Below are 21,825 nucleotides of genomic sequence, written 5' to 3'. Positions count from 1 at the left end.
ACCATTACCATCAGCCAGTTTTATTATTTTATTTTATATTTTATTTTATTATTTTGGGTGCCCTAAACAGGAACTGAACTGGTGACCTTTTGATGCACAGGACGATACTCAACCAACTGAGCCACACTAGCCAGGGTACCACCATCAGCCAGCTTTATAACATCCTCATTACTTCACCAAGGTCCCTCATGCCCATGTACAGTGAATGCCCATCCATAGTCCCAGGCAATCACTATTTTACTTTGTGTCTGTAGCTTTACTTTCGCAGGAAGTTTCGTATAAATGGAATCATGCGATATGTGGTTTTCTGGTGTTGGCTTCCTTCACTTAGCATAGGGGCTTGGAGGTCCACCCATGTTGTGTGTGTTTGAATTTTATTTCTTTCTACTGCTGACCAATGTTCAGTTGTACAGATTTACCCCATTTTATTTATCCACTGGTCGATGGGCAGTTGGGTAGCTTCCACTTTGGGGCTATTACAGATCATGCTGCTATGAACATTCTCATGTAGAAGTCTTTGTTCTCTTGGGCAGCTACTCGGGAGTGCAATTGTTGGGTTGTATGGGAAATCTGTAGTAACTTTTAGGGGCTGTACTTAATTATTATTTTTTAAAGCAGCTTTTTAGAGATATAATTTGTATAGCATAAAATTTACCTATTCTAAGTATACAATTCAATGAATTTTGGTATATATATATATTTTAAATATATCTTTATTGATTTCAGAGAGAGAAAAGGAGAGAGAGAGAGGTAGAAACATCAATGATGAGAGAGTCATTGATAGAGGCCACAACCCGGGCATGTGCCCTGACCAGGATTCGAACCCTGATCGCCTGGATTCCAGGTCAACACTCAACCGCTGAGCCATGCCCTCCCAGGCAAATTACGGTTATATGTACAGAGTTGTACAATTGCCACAACCTAATTTTAGAATACATCTCTCATCCTGAGAAGAAACCTTGAGCTCATTTATAGTTGCTCTACATTTCCACTCCCAGCCCTAGGCAACCTCTAATTTACTTTCTGTCTCTCTATATTTGCCTTTTCTAAACATTTTATATAAGTTGGATCATATAATACGTGGTCTTTTGTGTATGACTTATTTCACTGAGCATAATATTTTTAAGGTTCATTCATATTGTGCAATATATATCGGCACTTCACTCCTTTTCGTGTCAATGATATTCCGTTGTATGGATAGGCCTTATTCTATTTACCCATTCACCAGTTAACAAGTATTTGGATCATTTCCATTTTTGTGTATTGTGAACAATACTGCTATGAACATTCATGAACAAGTTTTCATGTGGACTTATGTTTTCATTTCTTTTAGGTAGATACCTAGAACTGAAATTGCTGGGTTATATAATAAGTATATATTTAAACTTTTAAGAAACTGCAAAACTGTTTTCCAAAGTGGCTGCACCATTTACATTCCCACTGGCAATTTCCAGGGTGGGCAAAAGTAGGTTTACAGTTGTAATAGAAATAAGTAATACAATAATTCATAAATAAAAATACAAGAATAAACTCTGTTTTTTATGCTAACAATTAAAACCCTACTTTTGCCCACCCCTGTATGTGGGTTCCAGTTTCTCCCTTTTCTCACCCACACTTGGTATTGTGTCTGTCTGGTTACAGCCGTTCTAGTGGATGTGAAGTAATACCTCATTGTGGTTTTAGGTTGCATTTCCTTAATGACTAGTGATGTCGAACATCTTTAAACGTGCCTATTAGCTGTTCATATATCTACTTTAATGAAACGTCTATTCAAATATTTGGCTCATTTCTAAATTGGGTTGTTTGCTTTACTATTGTGTTGTAAGAGTTCTTGATGAGTCTTGGATATCTTATCAAGATACATGATTTAAAATTGTTCACTCCCACCCTGGGGCTTATCTTTTCACTTTCTCAGTGCTATCTGTTGAAAGATTTCTGAACAGAAAAGGGACAAGACAGAGCTGTGCTTCAGAAAGACGGTCTGGCAGCCGCCTGGGGCCAGATGGAAAGGGACAGGGAGCTCTTTTCATACCCTCTTTAAATTCTAATCTAGGGAACAAGCCTAGGCCAAGTGTCTCAAAATTCCCTGGGAATCAAAGGGTTATCAGCAGCTATTTATGGAAGCCTGTTTCCAGTGCAGTTAATCAGTAAACCAGAATCAGCGAAACTGCCCAATCCCGGGAAGTGCGAAACCCCTTCAAAAGGTTTTCCTGCTTCGCCGAGGCAGCGCCTGGGGGAGGAGAGCTGAGGGCCTCGGGTCTGCGCTGCGAGGGGACGTGCGGGCTCCCTCCCCAGGAGCCGTCGGGCTGGTGTCCGCGGGCGGCACTGGGGAGCGCTGGTCCCGGGCCCTTGCCTTTGGGAGGCGGGAAGAGGAGGTTTGGGGAGAGGTGGGGCGCGTGCCCGGGGCGCCCTGGGCCAGCCCAGCGGGATGCCAGGCCTGCGCGCAGTCCTCCTCCACCTCCTGCTGCTCCTCAAGCTGGTCACCCCGGTGACCTTTCGCCACCACCGCTACGACGACCTGGTGCGGACGCTGTACAGGGTGCACAACGAGTGCCCGCACATCACGCGCGTGTACAGCGCGGGGCGCAGCGTGCGCGGCCGGCACCTCTACGTGCTGGAGTTCAGCGACCTGCCCGGGATCCACGAGCCCCGTAAGCGCCGCGGCTCCCGGAGCGTGGAGGGCGGGGCCGTCCTCACGCGCCCAGAACCCCGGGGGGGGGGGGCGGGGAGGCCGTGGGCCCCCCTCGGCCTGGGCAGGCCTCTGCCTCTGGGAGCTGCCGTCCAACTCGGGCGCCAGGCAGGCCAGGTAGTTCCTCTCTCTCGGGTTCTAGTTGCTCAAGACCCTAATGGTAAGAGGAGGCGCCTTCCTGCTCCCATCCCCCTCCTGCCCCTTTCCTTTCCTCTCCCCCCATTATCCCCCCCAGTTTTTACCTGTCTTTGCCTATCCAGTGCCTCAGGAGACAGAAGCAGCCACAATCAGTCCTTCTGATTCTGCCAGGAAACTTAGAAGGGTTTAGGGATACTTCTTTAGGGAACCCTGGTGAGGTAGAGTGTGGTATCCTGGAGAGGGTCTGAGGCCTGCGGTATTAGTTGTAGTCACTGCGTTATTTTTTTGTTTTGTTAGTTTGTTTCCCTTCTAAAAGCAAGTGATGCTTGGATTAAAATTCGAAATTAGAGACAGGGAAAAGGCTCACTCATAATCCCACCACTCACAGATGACTGTTGTTGACATACTGGTGTATATCCTTCCAGACGTTTTTCTGTACGTAGTTAACTGCCCCCCCCCCCCCCGCCATAATTTATTTTATAAAATTGGAATCACTGTAACTGCATTTTTCTCATAGTCTTTTATGAATGGCACCCATGTCTGTAAATGTAGGTCTACCTCATCATTTTTGGCTGGATAGCATTCCATTGCATGGTTGTATTTAACTGTTCATTTATGGATGGACATTTAAGTTGTTTCTAATTTCTCACTGCTTTACTTGTGACAGTTGTGACATTCAAGTTATGTCAGTTCCTCCTTCAAACTGTCACCCTCAAATTTCTCTTCTGCTCCAGTTCCACGCTCTGCCTACACCCTAGCCCAAACCTCATCACAACCTGCCTAACCGATTGTTCCAGGCGTCTAACTGACCTCCTAACTCTTAACTGCCACCACTCTCGGAGCTTTTCATTTAGCACAGAGATGCCAGAATAATTTTCCTAAATACTGATATAATCTGCTCACTCCCCACCCCCCCACTCTCCCACCCCCACTTAAATACCTTCAATGACAATCTCACACCAGGTGATTCTGCTCGAGACAGCTTCAGAATATTACATGGCTCATGGGGAGCGGGGACAGGGGGAGAGGGGCGGGAGATGGCTCAAGGAAGGCTGTGAGGGATTAGGTGAGGATAAAGGCCTCGCTTTGAAGCCTCACTTGCATTGCGAGCACCTGTGGTGTGTTCATTGTGGAAGCTTGTGGGTGCTAACAGGCATTGTAGGGTTAGCCCCTCCTCACTCCATGCCCCCTTCTGGGTGGCCCCTCTACTTTCTAGCATTCATGCCTTCCTTGAGGCCTTTTCATCTTTTCTCTGATACCTATAACTTAGCTGTTCATCCATTTATTCCTTTCATTAATTTGTTATCCTTTCCATGAATATTACTGATTATCTGCTAGATGTGAGCACTTTTGTAGACTCTGAACATACAACAGAAACTAAAACAAAGACCCTGTGCTCAGGGCCTTGATTCTAGCTGGGTAAGACTGGCAATAAATGGCTAACTAAGGAAATATATATTGTATTGGAAGAAAATAAGTGCTAGAGAAAAAAATAAACCTGGAAAGAGAGGCAGAGAATGTCATAGAGTACTATGGATTGAGTGGGGGAGAGGTCAGTGCTACCTAGAAAAAGCTTCTTTGTCAAGGTAATATTGGAGCATGTGGTGGCAAAAAAATCTCGTATTGGGAAGAAAAACGCTGCAGGCAGAGAAAAGAGCAGGAGCTTGGCAAGTGTGAGGAACAGCAAGGAGGCCCCCGTAGCGCCAGCAGAGTAAACGATGGGAGAGCAAGAGGAGGTCAGAGCAGTATGGTCAGGGAAACAGGGCGGGAGGAGGTGGCGTAGGGCCTTACAGGCTTTTGTAAAGATGTTGGCTTTTCCTTGGAGCGAAGCAAGAAGCCACTGGAGGGTTTTAAGCAGAAGAGTGACATGATCTGACTTAAAAAATTTTAAAGATCAGTCAGAGCAGGGGTCAGCAGACTACAGCCCTAGGGTCAGTTATCTGTTTTGGTAAATAAAGTTTTGTTGAAACACAGTCCCGCCTATTTGTTTTGGGATTGCCCATGACTCCTTTTGCTGCAAGAGTTGAGCAGCTGTGACAGAGACAATATAGCCCACAAATCCAAAGTATTTACTATCTGGCTTTTTACAGAAAAAGTTTGCAGACCCCTGACTCAGGAGAATGCACTTTAATGGGGCTGGGCAGATGCAAGGAGTTCAAGTAGATTTATTGTAATAATCCAGGTGTGAGTTGGGGAGGCTTAAACCAAGATGATAGCAGTGATTGTTACGAGAAATGGTCGTATTCTGCATATATTCAAAGTAGAGACAAAAGAGTTTGACATCGAGCACCTACAATGTGCAAAGCACTATCCTAGTTTCTATAGGGCAATAGTTGCCCACTTTTGGATTTCGCAGAAGTTAAAAAAAAAATTTAATAAATAAGAGAAATTGGAGGAGATTCAAATATATTTTCCAAATTTTATTTTACTATACAAGGATGTTGGAGAATACTACCTGCCATCTGCTATCACCATCCTTTCCTAAAAGAAGGGATATTTTAACAACAAGAAAAGTAAGAAAGACATAATCTAAGATTAAAGAAATGCACTAAGAGTAAAGATTACATGTTACAGAAAATTTGCTACATGATCCTTGTGGATCATGGACATTTTGGGGGGAAAGACTGCTGTAGGTATACTAAGATAAATAACAATAAAACATGTCCTAAAAAAATTAAAAATTGTATTTATTGTAAAGGCCAGGCCCAGTAAAGAATATAGGACATGTGCAAAATTAGATAAAACTCAGAGTAAAAAGTGGTAAGTACCATAAAAGGGAAGTTCAACAGCGAGTTTGCTCCCAGCAGAGAGAGCCCAGATGGCTTCCCAGAGCCTACAGAGATGCTGAGGGTTTGGAAATATGGGGATGAAGAGTTCCAGAATCAGAAGAATCATAGAGGAGGGAAGGTGGCTGGAAGGGAAATCATGGGGGGTGGAAGGTAAATCACTTGGCGAGAGCTTTTCTCCTTCCTTTTAAAAAGGACAAGAATGATTTTCTTTAAGTGGTTGCAGAGGCTCTTTTCATGACCTCAGTTCTTACTTTAATTGAACAGTTAATATAGCCAATGAGAAGATTAAGGAATGAGCCATAGGTAGATTCCTTTCTACTCTATGCCTTAAAACACCACATTCTCTGATATTAAGGAGAGATTTTCGTTTTCCTAAGTACCAGGAAAATTAAGTTTTCAGCCAAGGTGATTAGAAACTGTCATGCTATAACCTAGGGAATTTTATGCAAGCAGGCCTTGGGAAAACACCACCCTTATCCTAAAAGGTTTTGTCTCTCAGAAGCAGCGGGCTACTGTAAGTGCTCCCTGGGCTTTGGCCTCTGTTGGATTAATTAGCTAGGTGACCTGAGACAAGTTTCTTAACCTCAGCCCTCCCCAGTACCCTCACCCTGAGGCTGATAATGACCACTTTACAGGTTTCTGTGAAGATTCCTGGTCGTGAGCATGCCTGGTACACAGTAGGGAGTTAATAAAGGGTAATCATATCATCCCTGGCATGAGTCTTTGTAGCATTTGTCGTTGCAATTTGTTCGAAAGGGGCTCAAGGATTATTGGGAGAGACCCAACCGAAGGGTGAGATTTTCTGGGATTCGTTATCGAAAAAGAGGGAGAAGGTCCCTTTGCAAGGTTAGGACTCCCCGTCTTTTATCGTCCTGCGTGTTTTTCTCACGCTTGCAGTGGAACCTGAAGTGAAGTACGTGGGGAACATGCACGGCAACGAGGTGCTGGGCCGCGAGCTGCTGCTGCAGCTGTCGGAGTTCCTGTGCGAGGAGTTCCGCAGCGGGAACCAGCGCATCGCGCAGCTGGTCCAGAGCGCGCGCATCCACATCATGCCGTCCATGAACCCCGACGGCTACGAGGTGGCGGCCGCCCAGGTACTGGCCCTGCAGGCATGCAGCCTCTTAAGGAATAAAGGAAAAGCCGGCAGACGATATGTCCTCTCTGCTCCACCGTCAATGCCACTGTGTAACAACAGAGGTGTAATAAAGTGTGAAGGCTGGGTTCGGGCCTGTAAAACCCTACGCACTGAAGGTGGGCTCCCTCTGAGTTTCGGTTCCCTCAGTACCTTTCCAGCGGACCTCCTGGTTTTATTGGGAAGGCCAATGAGGCAATATTTATGACACTTTGGAAACTGGAAAGTACTATACAGGCTTGAAGGGATATTGCAAAATAGACCCTTTCCCAAACTTTTAACTTGGAACCCTAAGTGTCTGCTTCCTCCCGTAAACACTTACATTTGCATGGGGGGGGGGGAGGGAGGTATCAGAGAGATCAAGCTTTCCCCAGAACTGTGGAGTGAGGAGTTAATTCTAGAGTCTTCATACTTTATTTTATTTCTGTAGGTTTTTTCCTCTACTATAGTACTCAGCTTTTTAATTCTTTATTTTAGAGTTGCACTTGCAGGGGATAGAGAAGAAAAAAATGTTTATGGGCTTTTACTTTATTGACATAAATTCAAAATGTTAGCGTGCCAAACTTTAAAGCAGTGATTCTTGCCCGGCCGGTGTGGCTCAACGGTTGAGCATTGACCTGGGATCCAGGTGATTTCGGTTTGATTCCCAGTCAGGGCACATGCCCGGGTTGCAGGCTCGATCCCTAGTAGGGGGCTTGTGGGAGGCAGCCAGTCAACAACTCTCTCATCATTGATGTTTCTATCTCTCTCTCTCTTCCTTCCTCTCTCTGAAATCAATAAAGACATTAAAAAAAAAAAAAAAAAAGCAGTGATTCTTCTGTGGCTGTGCATTAGTCATAGGTGAATATTTTGAAATACAGATTCCCAGATTCTCTCCACCTCCCTTCCTGCAACTGAATCAGAATATTCAAGGGTGGAGCCAGGCACCTGCCTTACACAATGAATGTGTTCCTTTGAAAGCTATATTTGAACCTGCAACCCAGGTACATGCCTTTGACAGGGAATCGAACCCGAGACCCTTCAGTGCGCAGGCCGTCGCTCTAACCGCTGAGCCACACTGGCCAGGGCTGAAACACCCTATTCTTGGTAGAGCTTCTCCTGGGATCTATTCTCCAGCACATGGTCTACAAGGAAATTTGAACCATGCCACTGGGACTTTGGATAAGTTAAAGGGAAAATGCTATATCATTTGATGATAGATTAAGCTAAGACCTAAAAAGAACTACACAATGTTCTTCAAATGTAGGATTCAGTCTGAAACCTTCATTTCTCATCTCTCCATTTCCCCACTAGGGCCCAGATATTTCTGCATATCTGGTTGGCAGGCACAATGCAAATGGAGTGGACCTGAACCGCAACTTCCCCGACCTCAATACTTACATCTACTACAACGAGAAGCATGGAGGCCCCAACCACCACTTGCCCCTTCCAGACAACTGGAAAAGCCAGGTATGAGAAGAAATTTGCATACAGAAGCAGGTAAATCAACACCTGGAATTTCTTCTGGAAATTTTCACATCAACTAAGCAAGCAAGAATTAGACAACAAGTCACTCCATGTTAATGTGTCCACAGCATAACAACTGTGTGTTATGCCTTTTTGTATTCATCCCCTCCCCCAGTGTAGGGACCTCCATGGAGCACCTGCTCACAAAACGTTTGATGTTCGTGGCCATGGTAGTGAGGGAAGTGAAAGTGGCATCGTACGGTTGCATAGTATTTTATAAAATTCTTCCTTAGCCAGTATTTCAGTTGATCTTCATAACACTGTGTGGCAAATGCATCAATCAGTGTCACCCATGTCTGTTTTATAGATATTACACTTATAGAAAAAAAATAATTTAAATTCACACAGCTATAATTGATGGAATCAGGGTTAAAATCCAGGTCTTCCAACTCCTAATCCAACATTCTTTCTACTGCACTGTACTGTTGACACAGAACTTTAGCATTCTTTAGAGATCTCTCTTACGTGTGAACTGTGCGCTCATTAACAATTAGCTATAGAAAGGAGTTGGGAGAGTCCCTTATGTATAGCTTTTTCTCTCCTCTTTCTATATGAGCCTTGACTACTTTACCGTACTTGTTTCCCTTACTCTCCCGTCAGAGGATCCCATCCGATGCTCTCAAGCCTTTCTTCCCAGGAGGCCTGTAATGTCACCCCTGGTCATGTGAATGGTTTCATCCTGCTGGTGGGCCTGCTCCCAAGAATAACTACTGTCATCTCAGAGCATCGCTACCACCCTGTTTTTCACACTGTATGAGATAGTTCTAAACGTTCTGTTTGTGAGTATCTAAACTTAGAGACTGGGAGAGAAACATAAAACAGGTGTAAGGCTTTCTATTGGGAGTTTTCTAGATGAAGTAGTCTTGGTTGGAAATGAAGCAAAAGTCATTTGATTTCAGATAGCAGCGATGCTCTTGGCTCAGGTAAATAATAAATAAAAAATAACTTTGTACTAGTCAGCATATCCGGCCAGAAGGATGTTCTGATTTATTGACTTGTTGAATTAAAATAAGGTCACTGAGCCAATACCAGTTACTTGCTCCTCTGTCTGAATCTTAGAAGATGAAAAAGAGAATGAGAAGTCCTCGGCACACCTGATGGGGCGGCCTTGAGGGAGAGGAACAGTGAGAAGCTGGCTTTGCTCAGATGGATAGAGGCTTAGGACACTGAGAAAGGACTGCTTCAAAGGGGCCGAGTCCTGGTCACAGAGCAGGACTGGTGCCTTTGGTACTATATCCATTCTGATGGGGTGAAACTCACCCTGATTCATCCACTCCCCCTCGGGGTAGAAAAGAGGGGGCCTTTGAAGCTGACCCTTAGTCCAGGAGGCGCCATTGATGCATTAACACCACATAACCTCTAAGCACATCCACCCTGAGGGGAGGAAAGACAACGAAGACCTTAAATTATTTCCTTATACTGCAAGTCCAGCAGGTTCATGGCTTTCCTCGGAATACCATCACTCACCGGCACTGTAATATGCAATCGATAGGGTGGCATGTCACTAATCAGCCAAGACTGGCCCATGTTACACTATTTCTAACCCATGACATTTGGGTATGCGCGCAGGAGCGCTCCACAGGGCAACACTGGATGTAGTGGTTGTGCTGGGGAAAGGAGGAAGCTGCAGAGCGCTACAGGAAACCAGCGTTTTCCACACTGATTTCCAGAGCTCTCAATTTCTGCAGAGGTGCCTCAGGAGCCACTGAAGCAGGGGGAAATTGGAGAAGCCTTTTCTAGGGCCAGAGAGAGGCTAAGCTTGGGCTCCTCTCTCTCTCTCTCCCCCCCTCCCCCCAGAGGCTTTATTTTTTAGAGCAGGTTTTTCACAGCACAGTTGAGCAGAAAGTACAGAGAGTCCCCACACGCCCTCCGCTCCCCGCAGCAGCAGCCCACGCCGGGGCGGTCCGTCTGCCACAGGTGACGAACCTGCCTTCCCCCACGCTTGTTGCACGACGGCCAGAGCCCACGTCAGCACTCACTCTTCGCGCGGCGCAGTCTGTGGGTCTGGACGAGTGTATCACGACGTGTATAATCTGCAGCGGTTTCCCCGCCCTAACCGCTCTCTTTTTATCTATTCTGTATATTAGGATTTCACTCCATTTAATTTTTCCAACCATCACGCGAAAGATCAAAGTTCCACCATCTGCGCCTCTCATGCCCGGCCAGACCTGTCCCACTCACACTCAGGCCTCTTCCTGTCGCTTACTCAAAAGGCTCCCGTCTCCCTCAGGTGGAACCCGAGACCCGGGCCGTGATCCAGTGGATCCGCTCCTTCAACTTCGTCCTGTCGGCCAATCTCCACGGAGGAGCGGTGGTGGCCAACTACCCGTATGACAAGTCCCTGGAGCACAGGGTGCGAGGCTTCCGCCGCACTGCCAACACGCCCACGCCCGATGACAAGCTTTTTCAGAAGGTGCGCAGGACGGTGGCCTGTCCCGCCGGGGACTCGGGGCTCAGGAGGGGGACCCAGGTCAGGTCAGCCACACGGGAGCCTGCTGGTACAAGGCCACAGGAAATAACTGACAGCACCGCTTGCTCGCTGGGAGCTGACAGTCTAGGGAACTGCGTTTTGTTTGGAGAGATAAGATAAAATTTTATGAAAACATAAACATATAAGAAAGCTTTGTAGTATAATAACTCAAGTTTAGAAAAATACTTAAGCTAATGACGAACAAGAAATATGCCAAAAGACTAATAGTGCTGGTGGTAAGCAAGTAGCATTAAATGTGTATTTTGGGGGTTCCAATTTGGAATTTTATGATAGTAAGGCTATATTAATGAAAAATAGACCGTGCACATAAAAAAGGTTTACATAGTAGTTCAAAACATCAATAGAAGAAAATTAATAGATTAATTATTTTATAGTTAATATATTATTAATTAATTGCATTCATTCATAAATTAATGAATTGCATAGAGAATAATACCAGTTGTTGCTTTGCCAAGCAAGTATATCTCATTTTTTTCACTGTTATAAAATAGGAATGAAAGAGAATTAATAGAGATTCTGAATCCAACACACAACTCGTCCCCAACACACAGTCCTTTTCCTGGCTAAGCCTATCTTACTTGCTGCTTTTTTAAACAAAACTTAGCCAGAAAATAGTGCACCCAGAAAAGGAGGAAGTAGAAATCGCCAGTTAGAAAAACAGTCACGGGATGTCAAGTACAGCACAGGGAATATAGTCAGTAAGGTTGTAATAACTGTGTACGGTGTCAGATGGGCACTTGGCTCACCAGGGTGATCACTTCCTAAGGTATAGAAATGTCTAATCATTCTGTTGTACATCTGACATATAATACTGCCTGTCAACTGTAACTGAAAATTAATTTAAAAAAATAAAAATAAGTATATTTATAAAAAAGAAATGGTACACCTAGTAGGGAGTTTATATGTCATCTAATGCCACCCCTCACTTTGCACTTGGAGAAATTTAGTCCCAAGATAGTGGAAAAAATCAGAATACAGGTTTCTTAACTCTAGTCCACTACACACACACACACACACACACACACACACACACACATCCCATCTCTACCTCTGCTGATATTTTCTTTCATTAAAGCAAATAACCAGTTGTTTATACCTAGTGGGGTTTCTTGGCTTTACCCTCCTTCTGAGTGCGAGCATTGCCATATGAGCTGGGAACACTCAAGGTCACTTCTGCCCACTTTTCCTACAGCTGGCCAAGGTCTACTCCTACGCACATGGGTGGATGCACCATGGTTGGAACTGTGGGGATTACTTCCCAGACGGCATCACCAATGGGGCTTCCTGGTATTCTCTCAGCAAGGGTAAGGGGACGCTGGTGACAGCCGTGCTGTGAGCTGGAGCAGGGTCGGGCTCATTTCTCCTTCCGAATCGCCTTTTTCTCTCTGAGAGAAATGACAGGAATGTTATAGAATTTTATATTCAAGTAGAGACCTGGAAATAGCAGAGTCTTAAGTTAGCATTTAATGGCATTTTGTGGTTTATTAAAATGAAGTTAAGGATACCTTGTGGCCTTTTAAAAACTGGCGGTTTATACGGGATATTGGAGCATAGGAGGGAAATAAAGTAGTCAAGTGGTTAAGTGTGGACTTCAAGGGTACACTGACCTTGAAGGGTAGCTTGCCCATTTACCAGTTATATGGCTTCAGGCTAATTACTTAACCTCTCTGAGCTTTGGCATGTACATTAAGGGTAACAATACTTGCCCCATAATTTTAATGTAAGTATTAGATAAAAATAATGCACATAAAGCATTTGGAAATGCCTGGCTTATAAATATTAGGCTTTTTCTAACCAGCATAGAGTTGTGCCTCACATAGCAACAGGTGAGCAGAGGAGCTGGCCTGGACCCAAATAGTTCTCCTGGCATATGCTCTGTACCCTGCCTGCCCATCTCCCACGATCAGGAGTTTCCTGGACATTGGCCGTTGATAATGTAGCCGAAATCTCCAAGAGGCTTCTCTCTCCACTCCCAGGGTCTTCCCCATCACTGACGGTTGAGACAGAATCTCTGTTTGTGAACCTTCAGTAGATAGGGAACCTAAGGATAAAGAAGAGGCTGAAGCAAGAAGCTGGATCTTTCAGGAATCATGTTTTAGCAGTTGCCTTTCCCTAGTCTCTCAGATCTGACCTGCCAGAGCAGAAAGCTCACTAGTGAGGCCTGAGCGGATAGTGGTTCTGTAGAGAGTGGGGAGGGGGAGGTTAGGGAGTCACCACATCCTGGGAAAGTGGCTGAAAACTCACTTGAACACAAGCAAGAAGATTCTGTTAAACTTTCTTCAGTTTGCTTTAGGAAAGCAATAGGTTTCCCCCCACCATCAAAATAAAATATGAAATATACTTTTTCGTATTATACTTGTTTCTCCCTTCCCATCCTCTGGGAAACCATGGCTCATGCTCCACTGAGAATCATTACTCCAAATTAAGCTGGTACAATTTCAAGATCAAGTTCACTAAAACAATTGTTCCAACAGTGTGGTCTCTGGACCAGCATCATCAGCATCACTTGGTACTTGTTAGAAATGCAAATTTAGGGGCCCCACCCCATACCTACTGAATCAAAAACTCTAGGGCTAAGGCCCAGCAGTCTGTATTTGGCTGGAAGGTGCTGCCTTCTAGATGATTCTGATGCTGAGAGAGAAGTGATGGCACAACTTTCTATAACAGCTGCTTGCACACATTAGCTCAGAGAGCAGGCGAAAGTTGATTAAATGGATAATTTTTTCAAGTTAGTATCATTTTATTAGGGAGAATAAATATACACTGAAAACAATTAACAGCAAATAAAGTACAAGGTAATGTATTTTACTAGAAATGTACTTTTCAAATACTAGGAATATGTGGCGAGTCACTAAATAACCAGAGTTTCTGTATAAGCTTCCATCAGTTGCCAGAATTTTAACACTGAAAGATTTAACACGAATGTCTTGGATTTCCATCTTAACTTGACAAATCAGATGTAGGCGTTTCCCTATCCTCTAGCAACAGGGGACCTGCTTTCCTGCAGGGTATAAATGGATAATTTTTAACTCAAATTTATGATAAAAACACCACTCTAGTAATCAGAAAGGTATTTTAAAATAATTCAATTGAATAATATAGAAGAGAGAAGCAAGTCAGCTTTGATGGAGGAAAAACATAGCTGCCTTCTGCTTTTACAGGGTTCTGTTTTCCTGGGATAACTATTTTTCAGGTTAGTGCTGTGGTCTTGGTTAGGAGGAGGGATGTGAAAGCAAGATATTTGTCTCATCTCTAACCTCCCGGGTCTGAAGGACATCATAGTCCAAAGAGGAAATCTGTCCCCCAGAAAGCAGTGCACGTGCATAGTCTAGTGTTAAAGCACAATCGAGAAGCAGACTTTGGACATGCTAAGGGGGACAAGAAGTGAATTTAAGTCATTAAATGGAAAAAAAAGTTGAGGGTAGAGATGACAAAATGGGCGTTTATGAAGAGAGAAAGCGGAAACAATAGAAAGGCATGTGAACTGGGAAACTAGGGAATGGTTTTATGGAGGAGAAATTAGTGGAGGTCAAGAGGTGGAACAGAAGGTCATGAGGTGTGCGCGGAGAAATTGTGATTAAAGAGAGTTGAAATGGGGCATCGGGTGGAAACTTGGTTGTTCAGATCTGCCACCACTCTCTGTCCCCTAGGAATGCAAGACTTTAATTACCTCCATACCAACTGTTTTGAGATCACCTTGGAACTGAGCTGCAACAAATTTCCCCCTGAAGAAGATTTACAGCGCGAGTGGCTGGGTAATCGGGAAGCCCTAATCCAATTCTTGGAGCAGGTAAAATTGAATTCTTTCACTTTCACCGTCACGGAAAGAGGTTTCCAATAGTAGGCAAGGTTTTCTGCGTGGCTCAGGCCTGACTTCTGCTCTGACTAGTCCATCGATCTGGGCTTCTTCTACCAGTGACAATTATTCATTCAACGTTATTGAGCGTAACTATCCACCAGAAAGTGTACTATATCCTGGAGATTATGAATATAAACAAATATCCCTGTCCATATGGAGTTTATATTCTAGTGAGAAGAGATAGACAGACAATAAACGAAGTAAGAAAATAAATTTTATAGCATGTCAAATGCTATGAAGAAGGCCTTAGAGAGGAGGTGACATTTCAACAGACTTAAAGGAAGTAAGGGAGAGAACTATGCAGCTGTGTAGAGAAAAAGGGCTTCCTCAGTGAGGACACAAAGGTAATGCAAAGCCAACAGCAAGCACACGAACAATGTTCAGCATCACCAGTCGTTAGGGAGATACAAATCCAAACCACAGTGCGATACCACCTCGCACCCCTTAGGATGGCTGCTACTAAAAAGCCAACAAGCGGCGACAGAAAGTAGCAAATGTTGGCAAGGATGCGGAGAGAGCGGAACCCTTATACACTGTTGGTAAGAATGTGAAACGGTGCAGCCGCTATGAAAAACAGTACTACAGTTTCTCAAAAAATTAAAAATAGAACTACCATATGAGCCAACAATCTGCTTCTGGGTATATACCCCCAAAAACTGAAAGCAGGATCGCAGAGATATTTGTTTATAGCAGCAGCATTCGTGAGAGCCAAAAGGTGGAAATAATCCAAGTGTCCAATGAGAAATGGATGGATAAACAAAATATGGTACATACATAAGATGGAATATTATCCTGCCTTAAAAAGAAGGAAATTCTGCCACATGCTGCAATATCAATAAACCCTGTGGACATTATGCCAAGTGAAATAAGTCAATCGCAAAAAGACAAATATTCTATCATTTCACTTATACTACAAGTCAAGAGTAGTCAAATTCATAGACAGAAAGTAGAATGGTAGTTGCCTGGGTCTGTGGAGAGAAGGAGATGGGACTTGTTTAATGGGTGTGGAGTTCAGTTTTGCAGGATGACAGGTTCTGGAGATTGGGTGCACAACAATATGAATGTTCTTAACACTACTGAGCTGTACACTTAGAAATGGTTAAAATAGTAAATTGTATGTTATGTGTATTTTATCACAATTTAAAAAATAATTAAAAAATACAAAACCAGAACACTAGTGTGGCTGGAATAATCACAAGAGTATCGGAGAGGGTGGCAGGAGGTGAGATCAGTCAGCTAGCTGAGACTATGGCTTTATAGACCATCATGAGAACTTTAGCTCTCGCTCTGAGTTTGGTTTTGAGTAGACCTATGACATGATTTAACTTAGATTTTAACGGGATCATTCCCAGTGCTCTATTGAGAAGAAATTATTGGGGAGGAGAGGAGGGGATGGAAAGACCAGTTAAGGGGTTATTAGGATAATCTTTATGAAGATCAAATATGAAAGCACATGAGACAGGGCTGTGGGGACTCTAAAACACTGCAGTGTTTTATGATCATGGTTATACCATAAGTTTTTCCCCACAGGTGCACCAAGGCATCAAGGGAATGGTGCTTGATGAGAATAATAATTACCTCCCTAAGGCTGTTATTTCTGTCAGTGGGATTAATCATGATGTCACTTCAGGTAGGTGGCCACTACTTAGTGGGGTGAGAAGAAGCGTCCACTCCGAGCTGTTCTTCTTCAGCATAGTCAGGAGGTCAAATTGTAAACCAGTGAGACTAGCAGGGACATCAGGGCCATTGGGGGTGGGGGACTGGAGGAAGGAAGGGTAAAAGAAATGGGAACAGTGAATGAAGAGGCAAGAACCAGGAAGATGTAACTGTAACATCTCTCTCAGGAGTCAGTTCCTCATATCACTTTGTTAGGGGTGTTTTCTAGGTTTGAAGTTATTAGTAGCTCACTTACGGTATGAAATGGGGTAGAAAAGGAAAGGACTATAAGAGGAATGCTTAGTCTTGTCCCCAACCCAGGAGTCTCACTACACCTCCACGCAGGACAATGTTAGCAAGATGCATTTCTATAAACTTGTTGCAGGACAAGATTGATAGAACCTCCTAGAATGGTACAGAATATCTCATGGCACAATGGAGTTGCAAACTGTCCCACCTCAATGTGATCATGCACAACTTGTAGGCTTTTTTATTGTTTTCTTTTTAAAGTAAAGCAATAGCTGCTATAGTTAGGGGCAGGTGAGATCTGCCTGCCTCCCACAACCTCGATACCACATTCTACCACACCAAGCAGGCATTTTACAGTTCAGACAGTGTGTTTAAACTGGATGAAATCTCAACTTTAAGGAGATAACTCATGTTCTTGAAGATGACCCCAACACATCTTACATGAAAGGCTCATTCAAGGCAGAGGCAGTGATATTCTAAAGGCAGAATTCTGTAGCCTCATAGTCAAGCATCAGACGACTGGCTGGACCCAGGACTGTTTAGGGATCAAACCACAGCATCCCTAAGAGCTTCAGGGCTTGCTAGATTCTTATACCTTATTCAGGCAAGGGTGGGGAATGACTCTGAAACATTCTAGCCAATCAACATATATTGAATACCACTAATTTCACTAATAAGGGCCCACTTCCAATACCATTATGCTAAATTAATAAGTTACTTATTTTACCACTGAAAAAACTCATTGCTAACATTCATTGTATTACTTAGCAAAGCATCTAGTGTTGATTAGACATAAAGATAGCTGAAGCCCTCATAATAGCTGCATCTGGAATTGGGCCTTTCTGATACAATGCTAGCTTCCACTCCTGGATATGAGCCCCCACTTAAGAAAATGACAGCCCTGGGGTATGACTTAAACTGTCCAACATATGTATAATAAGACACTGCTTTTGCAAAAGTATTTTAAAGTAAATTAGACATTTAATAGGGTGCAAAAAAGAGACTTTCTCATTATTTAGTGTCTGTCTCATTCTTAATTGCATTTATTATTTCAATTAGGCATTGCTGTACACTTAAAAGAAATGTAAAGGCATGGTGACAACTGATTCAAAAGACATGTAAAGTTAGCCAAAATGTTATATCCCTGCCATTCAAAAGAGAAACAGGCCTTCTTTTGAATTTTATTTTCCCCTTTTGAAGGTGATAGAATACTAAAAATAGGATTCTCAAAATCACAGCTTTAGTGGTCATTGAGTGGTCCAGCCCTCCCACTCAATGGAAGATTTCACGCATACAATACCATACCACTGAGACAGCTGGTTGTCCAACCCAGGGCCACCACGCCCGCTTGTGCAGGTTGTGCACTGCATAGCTGTGTCGCTTTTCCAGGGCCCCTCATTCAGTCTCTGCCTAAGTCCTCACAGTTTCATGAAGCAGCCCATTTCTTTTTTGGAAGCTCTGTGTGTCACAATAGTTTTTGCTTCTGTTGAGCAAAATTTTCCTCCCGCAACTTAACCCCAAAGTTCTCATGCTTATTTCTTTAGGTACACATTTCTTCACGGTGCCTTTTCGAGCATTGTATTCTCTTTACCAGGCAAAAACATTTATAGATATCCAACCGTCCTCCTAGTGACTCTTTATTGGACATGAGTTTTTAAAAATACAGCGTCTAGAGTTAAACACAGTATTCTGAGTGCAGAGTACTGTGGAATTCCTACTCCCCAGGAGCTGAGGCCCAGACTCCTATTCTGTAAAATAGCCTATGACTGTTTAGATCTTAACCAGTTTCATCACTCTATTAAGCTTGCGGCCAGCTAAAACCCTCAGATTGTTTTTCATATAAAAGCTGAATTTGGGGCAGTTTCTAATCAGCAGACTGAGTTCTATCCTTGTAATTTTTAGGTGATCACGGTGATTACTTCCGGCTGCTGCTTCCAGGCACCTACGTGGTCACTGCCACAGCACCTGGGTTCGACCCAAAGACAGTGACTGTGACCGTGGGTCCTGGGGAACCAAAACGGGTGAGTTGGGCTGACCTTTACAAAGCCTGTAAAGATCACTTAAATGAAGTCACAAACAACCAATGGCACAATTCTACTCTTTGCCAATCTTTCCTCTGTCACCATAAAAAAAGTCATTGCTCTCATATGCTAATTTTTCTTCTGTCACTTTCCTATGATGTCATTTCCCCATTTCCTTTTGACGTTTCCTTTTCTTCTGTTTAACGTAGCATAGTGATTAAAGGCACTGTCTGCTTCTAAATCCAGGTCATTTGTCTACAGATGGTGGACAGATTACCCAATTGCTCTCATCCTCAGCTTCTTCATCTGTGAACTGGTGATAATAGTATTTCCCTCACAAGAGATTGAAATGAGAACGTGCGCAGAAAGCAGGCAGTAGAGTGATTGAAGTGCCCGACAAATGTTAGTTTGTAACATCCCAGGGACCTTGCCCCAGGCACCTGGGCTCCCACGGGTTGCATTCTTCTGTGCCATGAGCAAGGCCTCCCACCAGGTGGCACTCTACCCCCTTCTGGTGCCCTTGTGCCCAGACGCCCTTGCTTTCCTCTGACCTCAGTCGAGAACCAGCTGCTCTCTGTCATTCAGCTCCCCGCGCATTCTTTATATGAGAAGCAAACAACTTTTTTCATCTACAGCCTAAACCTTTTGAGCTTTGGTCATACTAGATTAGGATCTTAGAGCCAAAGAGGCTCAGTGATCTTGGAGTCTAATCCTCAGCTTTCTCAAACGATAGGGAAAAGACAACGAGACAGTCCTATTTAATGAGCATCTACAGACCTGCTTTCCCACCAGTCAGCTCTTCTCTAGGGCCTCCTCGCTCCGCCCAGCTCCTTCTCAGTACAACCCTGGAGCTTAGCAGACCCTCCTTCCCCTTTCCCTGTTAACTCAATACAGTCAAGTCAAGTAGCTTGTCTTTTCAAATATGTGGGATTTTAAAAAAACTGTTTATTGAACACTTACTATGAGAGCTTTCCACAACTATCTCATGTAACCTTTATAACACCCCTGTAAGGTGGATATAAGCATCCCCATTTGTGGCTAAGGAAACTGAAATTTTGAGAAGGTTAGAAACTTGTCCAATATTACAGTGAGTAAGGGGTGGGAGCCCCGGTTCGAACCTGTCGGGCTTTCAGGGCTCTCGTGTTAGCCAGAGTGTTACAGGGCCTCATGCTCGGCTATTACCCGTGTTTGTAATCCTCCTTTTTTTAACACAAGGATCAGAGAAAAGAGTTTTTAAAATCCTTTGAAAATTCCTCGGAAATGTCTAGAGAGTTTCCCTTTCTCTCCTCCCAGCCCCTCCAGTCCCTCTCCTGCGCATTATAAATGACGTCCATGCAGAGGCAGGAAGCAGAGTAACTCTTCCGCTGCAGCCCGGTCCCTGGTCCCAGTTTCCCAGCCAACATGTTCGTCCCTTTCTCTTGTGATACCTCATGCTCCTCATCTCCCCTGAAACCAAACGACGGGTAGGCAGCTGCATGCATGAGTCTTTCAGTAAAGCAAGTCCGCTCAGGGCCAAGTGCAACCAGCTACCAATCTGCTTGAGCAACATACTCTGCTTCAAAAGATTCCAACTCCTTTGTCATATAGCCTTTAAACAGATTGACATAGCCCATTAATGTACTGAATATAACTCAGAGGGGGCACAGTCTATGTTTTGGATACAATTCTCAGATACTGTAACAGCTAACAAGCCATTTATTGATCACAGTAGAGTCTCTCTTCCTATCCTAAAGCAGAGAGCCACCTGCTGGGGGAAGAGAAAAGAGAAAGACCTTGGACTAGATGGTTTTCGTGTTACACTTAAGACTCTCTCGGGTACCTCCCGAAGTCTGGCGTCCTCCCCTTTGCCCTTCTCCACAGCCCTCTAGATGCCGTGTTCCTTTCGTTTCCCTCTGTCCTTTCCTCATTGTTGCCTCTCTTTGTTTTCTTTTCTAGATCCCTGTGTTACCATATAGGAAATAATAATGACAGTGCCATGGGCTCGGACTTCCCCCGCTTTGGGGAACTAGCAGAAAAGCTGGCTGTGGATTTTTGTGGAAGGGGCAGGAAGTAACTTCACAGAGAGCCCTCTTAGCTGCAAGTTTTTCAACTCCCAGCTGGCTTCAGCGGCTGGAGCTGTTCAGGGGCTTGAAAGCCGAGGGTGCCTCAGGCGAGGGTGGGGAGGACTCTGAGCCGCTCCCTCTGAGGCCCTGTACTTTCTGGGACAGTCCTGCTGCTCCAGCACAGCCAGGACCTCCCAGCTTGCCAGTCAATACCATCGTATATCTGTGTGCCACAGCCAGAAGGAAAGTTTCGACGTATTGCTGGAAATGATGCATTAATGCACTTGGACATTTGGAATTTAAGAATCCACATTCACAATCTATATCATATCTCCTATGTGAATTTCTCAAAAGTTATGGCAGAAAGTTTAGTTCTAAGGATCTGAGGCGAGTGCGTGCCTGAGCACGACACCTGTGATTCACACAGTCAGCAGAAAGGGGTTATTACGACACCATCCATCTTAGTTCTTGTTTTAGGCAACAAAATTGGCAAAATGGTTTAAGGTGTAGATATAATTGTTTTCTACTTCATATAAAATAAATGAATATTAAGTTCGTCCAGATACAGCTTATGTGTCCTCAGTGATTGTGTAGCACTTTTAGGGGGAATGTTAGCACAGCCTGTATGATGCCACCAATCTGCTCTGGGTCATTGCTATGATAATCCTCCTTAGACCCTGCCCTTGGAACCTGCAACTGTGGTGAAACCGGCTCCAAACAGGTCTTCCCCCGATTTCAGTTCCAGGAAGTCGAAAACTAACTCTTTTACTCTCCTCGCTTCCTCTCTTTTCTTCCAGGTTGACTTCCAACTCAGGAGAAGTATCCCTCCAGTCACCAAGTTCCCAGCGCAGCACTTGGAGACAGAGTCTTACCAAAGCCCCGGGTAGCCAGGCAGAGATACAGAGACGCAGCGGCAGAGCCCCGGCCTGAAATCTACCGCAATTCAGTGGCCCAGGGAGTGCTTCAGAAAGGCTTTGGGCCTGCTCTCCGATCAGATGGAACATTCTTTCTATTTTATTATTGGGACATATTTAAATATAAACATCTTCGGAACAATTCAGAATGGTCTCTATCTATTCCAGGTGTAAGCCTTCTCATAGATCATAGACTCAGCGGTGTTCAGTAAGATCTTCCGATTGTGGGGAATGGTTTAGGTCCTAAAGGCTCCATGCCAGTCCATACTGCATCCAGAGACTGGTTCTGGCTGGCTGGCCACTCTGTCACCAGAGTCTGCAACGTCATAGGTGCTCAAG

General features: G+C 44.2%; 1 protein-coding gene across 1 annotated transcript; it reads left to right on the top strand.

Moving 5' to 3' along the window:
• Positions 1-2,428: 2,428 nt before the first annotated feature.
• Positions 2,429-21,459, top strand: CPN1 (carboxypeptidase N subunit 1). Its single transcript, XM_016219841.2, has 9 exons — positions 2,429-2,651; positions 6,514-6,710; positions 8,042-8,197; positions 10,485-10,667; positions 11,938-12,049; positions 14,396-14,535; positions 16,135-16,234; positions 18,412-18,530; positions 21,370-21,459. The coding sequence occupies exons 1-9, from the start codon at positions 2,429-2,431 to the stop codon at positions 21,457-21,459; spliced, it is 1,320 nt and encodes a 439-aa protein (XP_016075327.1).
• The last annotated feature ends 366 nt before the right edge of the window (positions 21,460-21,825 follow it).

The sequence above is a fragment of the Miniopterus natalensis genome, chromosome 14 (assembly GCF_054644295.1).
Source record: "Miniopterus natalensis isolate mMinNat1 chromosome 14, mMinNat1.hap1, whole genome shotgun sequence".
Classification (NCBI taxonomy): Eukaryota; Metazoa; Chordata; class Mammalia; order Chiroptera; family Miniopteridae; genus Miniopterus; species Miniopterus natalensis.
Note: the sequence above shows the minus strand (reverse complement) of the source record. Positions and strands in the feature narration are given on the sequence as shown.

What these genes read in the sequence shown, in the direction of transcription:
- CPN1 (XM_016219841.2), top strand. Translation starts at nt 2,429, where the DNA reads ATGCCAGGCCTGCGCGCAGTCCTCCTCCACCTCCTGCTGCTCCTCAAG. An exon ending in ATGACAAGCTTTTTCAGAAG is followed by an intron (nt 10,668 to 11,937) that starts GTGCGCAGGACG and finishes CTTTTCCTACAG; the next exon opens with CTGGCCAAGGTCTACTCCTA. An exon ending in GTCCTGGGGAACCAAAACGG is followed by an intron (nt 18,531 to 21,369) that starts GTGAGTTGGGCT and finishes CTTTTCTTCCAG; the next exon opens with GTTGACTTCCAACTCAGGAG.